The following is a 12,135-nucleotide window of genomic DNA, read 5'->3' as shown; positions in this document are numbered from 1 at the left end:
GCTCCATGCAAAACAAAAACTTAAACAATTGAGTGATGGATTACCAGAGGGAAATCGACGCTTGGCGTTACAACAGGAGTTCCCTGAATCGTGCGAACTGGATCCAGAGGACTGCGGTTCTCAGGAACGCCTTCTCGAATATCGGTAAATAAAGATGATGATGATGAAGATGTTGTTTTCTCTCTCTCCACTGTTTGTTTTTCTTGTACTTCTTCAGAGTTCGGTTCAAGAAGTTTCGATCATTCTCCGTTCGTCCCGATCCTAAGCGTCGTGATGCTCGTTATAACCGTTCTCCTCTTGATATTGTTCCGGCAGAATCCTGGTCTCGTTGCAGGAACCGTTGCAGGATGTCTCATCGTCATCGGAATGTACCTCACCCTCAACACCATCGAAGAGAACAAAGTCACGTTCGAATGATTCTTAACTTTATTTTTACCAAAATTTTACTTCATTACAAATATCTGTATAGTGTTAGTCTCTATACAAATTTTGTTTCTGTTTTCATTTGTTAATTGAGCACAGAAAATACAACAAAATAATTTTCAAAAGAATCTAATTTTCTTTTGTATAAATTTGTCTATTTTTTTTATCAACTGAAATATTTTGACTTAATAAACTTTTTTTAATTAACTTTTTATTAATTAATCAAAATTTCAGAGAAATAAACTAATTTTTTCTATTAGAAATTTACAGAATTTAAACAAAAAAATTAACAACGAAATTTATAATTTTTAATTCAATTTCCACAAAAATCATTATATTTTGTAGAAATTTTGTACTTTTGACCCGAAATCCAAACTGTTTAACAATGTTAACTCAATATTGATTTATTACTGATTTGATAACTTTTATCTCTATTCGAAAATTTGATAATTATTTGTAATTACATCAAAACATATCATCAGAATTTATTAGTTTTTACTAAAATTGAATTACTTCATTCAAATCTTAGTGTGTGCACGTGAATCCTGATAGTTTTAGCTTCAATATTTGTGTTTTTGTTTACTAAAATATTGTATTTTTTTTTTCATCGATATTTAGTAACCGAAATATCGACGAAAATAAAAGTGTAAATTATGTTTGAATTTTGTTAAATTTGCTCTAAATAGCGGACTCTTTCGAAAGGTTTAGATCTCTATTATATGATTCTTTGTAAATTTCGTCATTATCCTGCGTGGTTATCCTGAAACATAATAAAACGTGAAGAGGATCTATTTTTAATAACGTCACTTTTGACAGCTCAATGCAGACGAACGGGTGATAAAAAGAAAGCTATCAGTAGGCTCGTTGGAAAGGTGAAACTATCAGCTTTAATTTGAGTGTAATTATTTGTAATTATCTTCAGGGATTGTCGAGTAATTCACAGAAAACTGAAGACATAGAAAATCATCGTTTCTAAACAACAGCAAAACAGTGTAAATTAAGTTTGGATTTAGATAAATATTCACAAATTTGTGCGAAATATCAATGCTAGATTCGTTTCAGCGAACTCATTCGAAAGGGTTAGATCTCTATTATATGATTCATTGTAAATTTCGTCATTATCCTGCGTGGTTATCCTGAAACATAATAAAACGTGAAGAAGTTGCATTTTTAATAACGTCACTTTTGACAGCATGTAGAAGACGAACGAGTGATAGAAAGAAAGCTATCAGTGGGCTCGTTCGAAAGGTGAAACTTTCAGCTTTAATTTAAGTGTAAAATGATGTAATTATCTTCAGGGATTGCCGAGTAATTCACTGAAAACTGAAGACACAGAAAATCGTCGTTTCAACTCAACAGCAAGAAAAGTGTAAATTAAGTCAATGCTAGAATCGTTTCAGCGGACTCATTTGAAAGGTTTATATCTCTATTATATGATTCTTTGTAAATTTCGTCATTATCCTGCGTGGTTATCCTGAAACATAATAAAACGTGAAGAGGTTGCATTTTTAATAACGTCACTTTTGGCAGCTCGTAGAAGACAAACGGGTGATAGAGAGAAAGCTGTCAGTATGCTCATTCGAAAGGTGAAACTTTCAGCTTTAATTTGAATGTAAAATTCTGTAATTATTTTCAGGGATTGCCGAGTAATTCACTGAAAACTGAAGACACAGAAAATCGTCGTTTCTAAACAACAGCAAGAAAAGTGTAAATTATGTTTGATTTTGGTTAAAACCAACAAAATTAAAAGAAATCCAAAAAGTACATTAAATAAACATTATTTTTATTTAGATTTATACACTTGTAAATAATTAATCTGAAACTTAATTCAATTCAAATTGTAAATCAATATTTTAACTTTGTAAATATGTTTTGTTCGTTATCTGTAAACGCACGAAAAATTCTGATTATGTGAATCAAAACAAAAACTGTAAAGAACCCAAACAAATAATTAATTTTATCTTAATACTTATGAGCCAGATTCAATCTCCTGCGGATTTTCCTCTTTTCAACAATAAAACAAAAATTTCATGGTAAATTTTTGTTTTGTTGTTGTTAAAGAATGAGTTCATAAACATAATAACTAATGTTTTCGTGTGTCGAATGAAGAATCAGGTAGTTAAGTCTACTTAAAAACAATAATTGCTCATTTCACGGAGCTCTAGAATCTCGTATGACGAATATCAAGCTATTAAACGAACGAATTTTAGTCATGTATCGAAAATCTCGCGCAAAACACGTAAATAAACTTAACGTAAAAATTCGAACGTAAATAATGATTGCATCATCATGATTACTTTTCTTTCCTTTTTTTGGGGAATAGACAAATTGCATAAATATAATTAATTGCTGCACGAAATTGAGAGTGTAAATAAAACCGGTTTTCTCCGTGCAATTCTCTTTCCATCAAAAAATAGTTCCGGAACGAATCCTCATAATGGTGCATGAAAATTACATGTCTTCGGGCTACGAATATCGTGTGAAAAAACCGGTTTTTTTCTCTCTTATTCTGCATACACCACACAAAATCGCTTCGATTATTATTTAATTGGACTGACGTTCTTGATTAACCTTTTCGCGGAAAAATGTAATTCCTGAAATCCGAATTTGAAAAAGAAAACTTGTGTTTGAAGTACCTCAAGGAAATGTTCTAGGTCCTTCTTTATCTTTAACAAAAGAAAAATATCATTTACCAACATTGATAATTGGAACTTAATAAAGAAAAAAATAAATTTGAATCGATACAGAATTATTGTGTGGACGAACAATAACAATATATTTGCAGCAGAAAACCAGACTCGTCGCCGTTTACTCAATCTCTGGATTTATGTAAATTTAGTCGCAGCTCGAGATACCCTTCTGCACTCTGTGAAAGTTTCATGGTCGTCTCGTTTTGCGTGCGGAAAAGATTGTTTATCTGAATATTTTTCAAAAAATAACGACGTCCATCTGTATGCAACTCTTGTTACACGTAATCTTGACCGCATACAAAGGTGAGTCATTCAACTTTCATATGAGTGGTCGATGATGTAATTATCTTAAGGGGTTGTCGAGAAATTTACAAAAAAACTGAATTACATCCATTTTTTGGCAAATTTAATTCATTTTTTTCCAATTTCTACAGCCCATAGCAGGCGACTCGATGACAGCACCAAGATGTATGTAGGCTTGTTGGAAAGGTGAGATATTCAGCTTTCATACGAGTGGTCGATGATGTAATTATCTAAAGGGGTTGTTAATAAAATTCACGAAAAACTGAAAAGAACGTCATTTCTCTGTTACGTAACGAACATTACGTAAGTTTTGTTACATAAAAAGTTGCGCAACGCTTGCGTGCATCTGATTATGCAATAAAATCATAAAAAAGTTTATTACTTTTCGAGTTATTATCGATAAACTGAAAACATCCATTTTTTGGCAAATTCAATTCACTTTTTTTCCAATTTTTTAAGCTCATAGTAGGCGACTCGGCAGCAGTACGAAGATACCATTAAGCTCGTTGGAAAGGTGAGATATTAAGCTTTCATACGAGTGATCGATGATGTAATTATCTTAAGGGGTTGTCGAGAAATTTACGAAAAACTGAAAAAAATCGAAAAAAAACGTCGTTTCTCTGTTACGAAATGAACATTACGTAAGTTTTGTAACATACAAAATTGCGCAACAATTGCGTGCATCTGATTATGCAATAAAATCGTAAAAAAGTTTATTACTTTTCGAGTTATTATCGAAAAACTGAAAACATCCATTTTTTGGCAAATTTAATTCACTTTTTTCCCAATTTCTTAAGCTCATAGCAGGTGACTTGGCAGCAGTACGAAGATACCAGTGGGCTTGTTGGAAAGGTCAGACATTCAGCTTTCATACGAGTGATCGATGATGTAATTATCTTAAGGGGTTGTCGAGAAATTTACGAAAAACTGAAAAAAATCGAAAAAAAACGTCGTTTCTCTGTTACGAAACGAACATTATGTAAGTTTTGTTACATAAAAAGTTGCGCAACGCTTGCGTGCATCTGATTATGCCATAAAATCATAAAAAAGTTTATTACTTTTCGAGTTATTATCGAAAAATTGAAAATATCCATTTTTTGGCAAATTCAATTCACTTTTTTTCCAATTTCTTAAGCTCATAGTAGGCGACTCGGCAGCAATACGAAGATACCAGTGGGCTTGTTGGAAAGGTGAGACATTCAGCTTTCATACGAGTGGTCGATGATGTAATTATCTTTTTAAAAAAAATACAGGCCATTATATAAAACGTTGTTTTCTTACTTGTTAATCAAAGATTATATGTATGTTTGGTTGCAGACTGTTTCCTGAATATTCCGAAAGATGTCTCTGCTTGTGTAAATTGAAACGCATAAAAATCGAAAAGTAATTAATATTTATTTTATTAGACTGAAGTAACAATACATGAATCGTTCAAGCACTATTTTTATATGCTTGCTTATTTAAATTAGATCGTTTTCAAGGAAATGGATTTCATGCAGCGCCAAAATACCCGAACTATAACCTTTGCATTATTGCTAACAGATGGTGCCAGTTGTCACAAAAATTTGAATATTTATTTTGCGCCTAAGGTTCAGGCAACCAAACATACATATAACACATTGATGAACACGTAAGAAAACAACGTTTTAGATAATAATAGATCAAAATTGTGTAAAATTGTAACAATTGTTTTTTTTATTTATGAATATTTTATAAAATTAAATTATACAAAATTGGCGAAACAATGAAAATAAAATGCTCTGGGGGTCAATATACTCCGGCCATCTTCTCGCGGCAAACCTCGTAAGTGATCCTTGTGGACGTATCCAGGTACTTCTCGAACAATTCCTTCAGCAATTCATGGATCTAAGCAAAATTAAAACAAGAATTATTAAAATAAAAAGCAATGTTAAACATCGTTAACCTGCTCGAACGGTTTCCTCTCGTCGTTATCGTTCTGCTGCTCCAGTTCGAAAATTAGAGCATCTATTATATTAACAGGAAGACAGAGGGCTTTCGCCATCGGCGTCAAATACTGCTCGATCCCGAAGTATTCGGGTCCGTAGCCCAGCGCTGCCTTCAGATAATCCATGCAGAATTCCGCAGCTTCCTCTAGGTAACCTGTGAAGTAGTAGAGCCTCAACAGCTCAGCGGGATTGCGTTTCTGAAACGCACAATTCGTTAATAATCAATTGATGGTAATTTTCCTAAAGAAAAGCTTACTTTGTAGGATGCCAAAAACCAATGCGGAAGAGCCATACCCATGTGGAGGATTTTATCCGCAACAACGCGATGGTAACAACTCAAATGCGCCTCCTCGTGCACTTCCAAATAGTGCTGAAGAAGGTTCCATGCGACGACGGACGTTGAGTTACCGATGTAATCAAAATCTAAAAAAAAAAATCATTAATCAAATTATGTTTACTTCTTATATTAAAGAAATACCGTGCAGATCGTTCTCTATCAACCAATTCCACGCTTCGTTATCTTCGCTTTCTGTTAACAAAACGCATTGATGCGTCAACATCTCGAAGATTATGTCGAAGGGTATTTCGTAAGCCACACACACTTTGAAAGATGTCTTGTATATGCCAGATGATGCTAGGAACATGACCAATTCGCTGGGAGCTAAAGCAGAACAAAGAAATCGTTATAAAATATACATTTTGCTTCTATAAGTGATCAATAATTACTTGTAAGATTGTTGGGAATGCAGTTTGGATCGAGCTTGGATAACTGCAATTTAGCCCTGGCAAACACCAACTCCTTGCGAATACCTTGCACATCGATCACGTCCACCTGTCTTTTATAATTAACTACGTGTGGCTCCTACAAAGAAACAAATATTTAAAAAAAAATAATAATTAAATTAATCTCGAATGCTACTCACATCATCGGAACCGATTTTCGACGGTAAGATGTGCACTTCATCCTCCAGATCAGGATCTGAAGGTTTCAATACCCACGCGAATTTGGAATCGTCGGTCAGGCAAAGGCAGTTAACGCATGCCAGGAAACATTTCACCTGCTTTTCGAGAGCTTCAGATGTGTTATGAGAGTTCAACCTGAAGGCCTGCTCGTACATCACCGATCCAGCTGCAAATGGAAAGATGTTACATAAATCGAATTAAAGATTTTTTTTTTGTGGAAATACCTAATCTCGTGAATCTCTTTTGTATGCAGTAGGCGTATAGGAAGTCGTAGTAGATGTTGTTCACCGAATCCGTTGCTCTTGCTCTAGTGTACAGGATGCTGAAAAACAGCTCTTCCAATTCGGTGTATTTGAAGGACATCAGAATGTCGAGTCGCTTGGAATCCAAGAGTGTCTTCACGAGATCACGAAGGTTGTCCTTTTTACGCTCAGCATCAGGGTTTGAGGAGAGAGCTTCGAAAGCCTCATCGTAATGACCCAATGCTAAATGGTGCTTGAACTTGACAGAGTAAAGAGTCGCCTTCAACGGCTCATCGTCCTCCAGGATTGCCAAAGCCGTATCAGCAGCCTCCAAGGCGAAATCTTTCGCGTTGTGCAACTCGAATAATTGTATAATCTACAAGAAAATTAAAGATGTAATTCCAAATTTTAGTTACGTGCAAGACAAAAGACTTACTTTTAAATAATAGAGGACGATTTTGGAAGACTTGGTTTTGTCCAGATTCCCGACGCGATCGACGATGAACTGTTCGGAGTAGATGCCTCCGCTCGCCTGGGTGAATAGATCGAAGGACTTCTGTGTTTCTCCGCTGTTCAAGAAAGCCACGCCGAGCAGGAATTTCCCTTTAAAGAGCAGAAACATAAATGATAATAGTTTTGAAAAAATAAAGAAATTACTTGTGTATTTGTTCCAGTCGCACCAGGAGTCCATCACCGAGACGTACTGCTGAAGATGGATGTGCTGGCCGCTGCTCAAGAGCCATTCCGTGAAGGCGGAAGTTCCGCTAATCGGCCAACTGATTGCTAATTAAGGACGTGTTACGTACTTTAACATTGTTTTAAGATTACAAATTGAGCGTTTTAAGGATACATGTTGAGCGTGAGTTGTGTGACCAATGGAAGGAGAGAGGTGTGCCAAGGCGCCAGAGAGTCTTCATCAAAGTCGAACTTGAGTAAAGCCTTGTGCGCGTCGCTTCCTCCCGTCGATCTCGTATACAGTTCGATCAATGAAATTATTTGTAGTTGATGGATGCTGTTCACGTTGAACACCGGAGTCAGCTTCAATGAAGATAATCGCTGGTTCTGCGAGTCTCTGGAATTGCCAAACTGTTAATAACTCTGATCCAAATCCAAAATATTAAGTAATTGTTGTTACTCACAATGAGAGAACAGGAGCCGCCGTTAATTTGGTCAACCAGTGCAAAGCGAAGTAGCTTTGCAGCAGAACGGTGACTTCTGGGATGCACACCGAACGAATCGCTTCCAGCTTGGAATCGTTCTGATCTTCTAGTAAAATGTACTGGAAGGCCAACAAATTTCGGCAGATGGAAAACCTGGAAAAGGATACATTTGAATTCACGATAACAATGAGTTGATTAATTAACTAACTTAATACTGTTCTGTTGAGCGAAGCATTGCGTGACGACGGAGATTCCCAGCTGCGAGCTGAAGAGATGCATGATCGAGGTTTTCATGCTGTTCTTGTCCGTCTCCACGTCTGTAACGATGGACTCGTCCATCCTCAATAGCTCCAGCATTTTGTGGATGGCCAAATATAAATCGGTACAATCATAGAGCTGATGCCTAATCGTCTCCACAATCTATAACAAAATGCGTATATAAAATAAATGTTTTTCTTTTAAGTAGAGAGTAGAGAAACCTTTTCATCTTTGGATAGTTCATTTTGCAGCTCCTCCAAAGCCTCGCACGGCTGCATACCTTGCGCTAAGTCGTTTTCGATGCTTATCCTGAAATCGTCTCCGGTTTGCGCCTCAAAAGTCATCAAAATCCTAGTGAGGATTGTCAGATCGTTGCATTCCTCCCTAGCTGCAAAGATCTAATATGAATCAACGTAAATGTGAAATATGATCATAATTACAATTAATTTGCGGATGTTCGTAGATGCTATCGATGGAGACGTACTCGTTGCAGAGCGTCATATGCTCGATCAAATCCAGAGGTCTTAAGAACGAGAAGTTGGACTTCTTCAAGAGGACAGCTCCACAGACCGAAGGCAATAGCAGGATTCCCAGCGGCTTCAATCCTGCAACGTGGTATTGAACGCAACAAGAGTAAAACGATGACCAGCACCTAAGAAATAAATATAGAATTAAATTATAAATCAACAGCAAATTATTTTTAATATTTACCAATTAGCTGCTTCCAAGTAGTCTTCATCTGTGATTTCACAGTTCTGAAGTTCGGTTTGTATCTCGTTTTCCACTGCCATGCAGACGCGTTGCTTCAAGACCGTTGCTGATAAGTTAACGTCGCTGCTCACGATGGATCTCTTGTAGATCTAAAGGGTGATACAATTAACGTAATTTACAGTTTACAATAATTACAAAGTACGCACGCTCAGAGCTTTGCTGATGATCTGCATGGGAAATCTGCCCGGATGGAAGATGTGCTGGAGGTAGCACTGCTTCGGGTCCATGGTCTCGTCGGATGGTAACTCTTCGGGATTGGGTAACGGTTCGAGAACGACGGGAATCCACGACGTCTTATGTACGGTTTCCGAGTTGAAGGTGGAACTGTAGCAGCTCCAATCTCCGTCGTTGTCCCTCCAAATGGACCAAATCCTCGTGTTCGTCAACGAAAAGTCGATCAAATCTCCCTATAATAATTTACAAATGTATCATCTTGGAATGGAAATTAGCAAAATGACACTAACCGACACTGCTGGTGGATACAAGCTATACACTTTGACGATGCTGAACTGCTGTCCGTTGATTATCGGCTTCAGGATATCGAATCTGGAGCTGTTCGAGTACGTTAAATACGCGGCAAACATAAAGTCCGTCTCGTTCAAGCCTATCACCTTCTTGAGCACATGATTATGACCTGAAAGTAATGATTTAAGTTTTAAGGTCAAAATATCCAGTTGTTAAATCCAATTGGAAAGTGAATAACATAGAAAAATGATGAATTACCTCCTTGTTGGACCATCAAAGAATCGGAAAGAACATCACTGACTGAGATGCACTGAGCTTTAGAGCAAGACCAAACCCGAATTTGTCCATCTCTGCACAAAGTCAAAGCGTACGTTTCCAAACCGAAAGTGTGCAACAGCATGCTCACTATAGAACTGCTCTCATTGTTCTTTGACCTGAAATTGGAATAATCATATTAAATTTGCTTCTGGGTTTCAAATAAATCTTCGTTACCTGAACATTCCTGATAAGAATTTTTGCACAACTGTATCGTATTTCAATTCTACAGTTTCTCCTTCGCCGCTGCTCTTCTGCCGCACCAGGATCAACTCCCCGGTGGGATAAGCCAATAGGAACATAGCCTCTTCGTAAATAGTTAAGCAAGAGGCCGCTAAGTGAGGTAGTTGCAAACCTAAAGAAAAACAGGATTTAGTCTTCGCGATCATTTAAATAAATATAATTTGTAGCGATCTTACTTGAGGCAGATGGACTGATGTATACGTAAAAAAAGGAGTCGGTGTTTCTGGCCTCCGAGAAGATTGATGGTATCGCAAGATCCGGATGCGTTTCCATTAAATCATCCTATAAGAATAACATGAAAACAATATTCTTGCATTGATTATTTTTAGTACTGACCTGTTTGTGTAATCTGTCTGGATGTGGGAATATCAGTCTGTGGACGCTGCACACAGTTGGCACCAAAACGATCACATTCTCAAACGTCTCGTGTATTGTGATTGCATCCAATATCGGTGTGTCTATGAATTTATATCGGATCTTGTTGCCGGACAGGTTAACATCCAGACTCTGCTCGACCAGCTCCAGGACGTCATTGTTGATTCTCCTGAAAATAAACAATTGGAATGATCGAAAAACAAATTTGTAACAGATTCAACATACCAGTATATGAATCGGTTTCTGGTGAGGTGTTTGGTGGCATCCCGATAGCAGTATCCATTTGCTTTCTCGATGATCTTGATGTCTTGCAGGGTGCTCTGCGTTCCTCCTGCAAATGCGATAACCTCAAATTTGGGAGTTCAACAGAAACATTCGAATTTTTACCGGTGTTCAGGCTGATCTCTTTCCACGAAGCGTACGCCGATTGATCGGGAATCACCTCGCGATAACTGAAATTCTGTTCGCTCATCTCTCCGCTTCTCCACGCGAATACAACAACCGAAATACACAACAAACAATATAAACAACGGTCAAAGCACCCGTGGATTCAAATCACAATACACATAACCTAACTTTTCCTCTGACCGCGAAATTTCAAAACTTTTTTGTTCAGTCCTTCTCTCCTATTTATATAACACTTTTCTCCTATTCTCTTTCCTACGCTAACAACTCACTCACACTTCTCCTGTTTTCTTTTATATATTTTCGTTTCTATTTCGCATACTTTTGGGGGGATCAGAAGTTCTTTGCAAGGAAAACAGAAGCGCCAGGAGGTGTTCGAAAACAGACAAAAAAAGAACAATTCAATAAACAGATGGAGCTATTATTTCAGCAACATCTGCAAAAATTAACGAAATATCGACAAAATCCTCTTATTTACCTATAGTTTAATCATATCGCATAAACAAATATAAACATACAATCTGTTAATCCAATTAAACAAATATCAAGTATATAGGCAACCCAATATACTTTAATTATTACATTTAAATTTTAAAGTAGACTTTAATCATTTGTAATTAAACAATATTAATAAAATGATAAATACATTAACGTTAAAAATCAAACATTGATTATGAAATTGAAAATAATTCTTAAATTAATTAATTGAATAATATTATTATTAATATTTAGGTAACAAAATTGACTCTAATTAATTCTTCACTTCATACAGTTAAATGCATACTTTTATTAACTAATAAACATACAATTTATTAATCCTATTGAACTAATAACGTATAGGCAACCCAATATACTTTTTACTATTGAACCGAACCGAAAACCGTAAACTGAAATTAACCGGAATTTTTGACAGAAGCGTAACTGTAACCGAGACGAAAACTTGCTGAATTGAAAAACCGAAAATTTAACGCTTTCTTTAATGTATGCTCTTTGATGGTAGTGTTTTAGTTTATTTATTTAGTATATAGTATAAATCTCTCAAACAATCACCGGCAAAAAAGAGTAAATTTGAATAAGAATTAACATTAGAACAAACTCAAATGAAAGTGATTAAAACGGATATTACTGTTAACATGACTGAAAAAACATTATAAAGTGCATGTGTTGAACTAGTCACTAATTATTTTGTAATTGAAAACTATTGTAAGAACGGAATTTGGTAAATACAATTTTAATATTTGTCTCGATTTTAAATTTTAACTATAACTAATTTAAATTGTTTTTTTTTAAATTTTAATTTCAACCGGAACCGAACCGAAACCGAATCTGGAACGATAAACATTTACTTGGAACGTAACCGTAAACCGGAACGAAATTAATTTCGGTTCGACTCTTTGCAATAAACATACAATTTCTTAATCGAATTAAACAAATAACAAGTATATAAGCAACCCAATATACTTTTACTATTGAATTTTGAGTTTAAAGTAGGCTTTAATAAATAATTCAACGTTTCTAAGTAAAAACGTACATTTTATTAATCTAATTAAACATT

General features: G+C 35.8%; 2 protein-coding genes across 2 annotated transcripts; one reads left to right on the top strand and one right to left on the bottom strand.

Moving 5' to 3' along the window:
- On the top strand, nucleotides 1-453 carry LOC108560767. The gene is made up of 2 exons (XM_017918451.1): nucleotides 1-144; nucleotides 218-453. The coding sequence occupies exons 1-2, from the start codon at nucleotides 36-38 to the stop codon at nucleotides 415-417; spliced, it is 309 nt and encodes a 102-aa protein (XP_017773940.1). The 5' UTR covers nucleotides 1-35; the 3' UTR covers nucleotides 418-453.
- Nucleotides 454-5,155: 4,702 nt separating this feature from the next.
- Nucleotides 5,156-10,938, bottom strand: LOC108560768 (nuclear pore complex protein Nup160 homolog). The gene is made up of 23 exons (XM_017918452.1): nucleotides 10,563-10,938; nucleotides 10,401-10,506; nucleotides 10,137-10,344; nucleotides 9,977-10,082; nucleotides 9,735-9,912; nucleotides 9,501-9,676; nucleotides 9,242-9,411; nucleotides 8,924-9,184; nucleotides 8,718-8,866; nucleotides 8,447-8,658; nucleotides 8,228-8,394; nucleotides 7,957-8,168; nucleotides 7,728-7,901; nucleotides 7,439-7,660; nucleotides 7,246-7,364; nucleotides 7,025-7,191; nucleotides 6,571-6,964; nucleotides 6,307-6,512; nucleotides 6,110-6,245; nucleotides 5,862-6,044; nucleotides 5,640-5,806; nucleotides 5,341-5,580; nucleotides 5,156-5,282 (listed from the first exon to the last, which is right to left on the bottom strand). Exons 1-23 carry the CDS (start codon nucleotides 10,645-10,647, stop codon nucleotides 5,184-5,186), a joined length of 4,137 nt encoding a protein of 1,378 aa, XP_017773941.1. The 5' UTR covers nucleotides 10,648-10,938; the 3' UTR covers nucleotides 5,156-5,183.
- Nucleotides 10,939-12,135: the final 1,197 nt, after the last annotated feature.

This window comes from Nicrophorus vespilloides, unplaced genomic scaffold (genome assembly GCF_001412225.1).
Source record: "Nicrophorus vespilloides isolate i.1.1-1 unplaced genomic scaffold, Nicve_v1.0, whole genome shotgun sequence".
NCBI classification, from domain to species: Eukaryota; Metazoa; Arthropoda; class Insecta; order Coleoptera; family Silphidae; genus Nicrophorus; species Nicrophorus vespilloides.
This window is presented reverse-complemented; position numbering and strand designations above follow the sequence as displayed.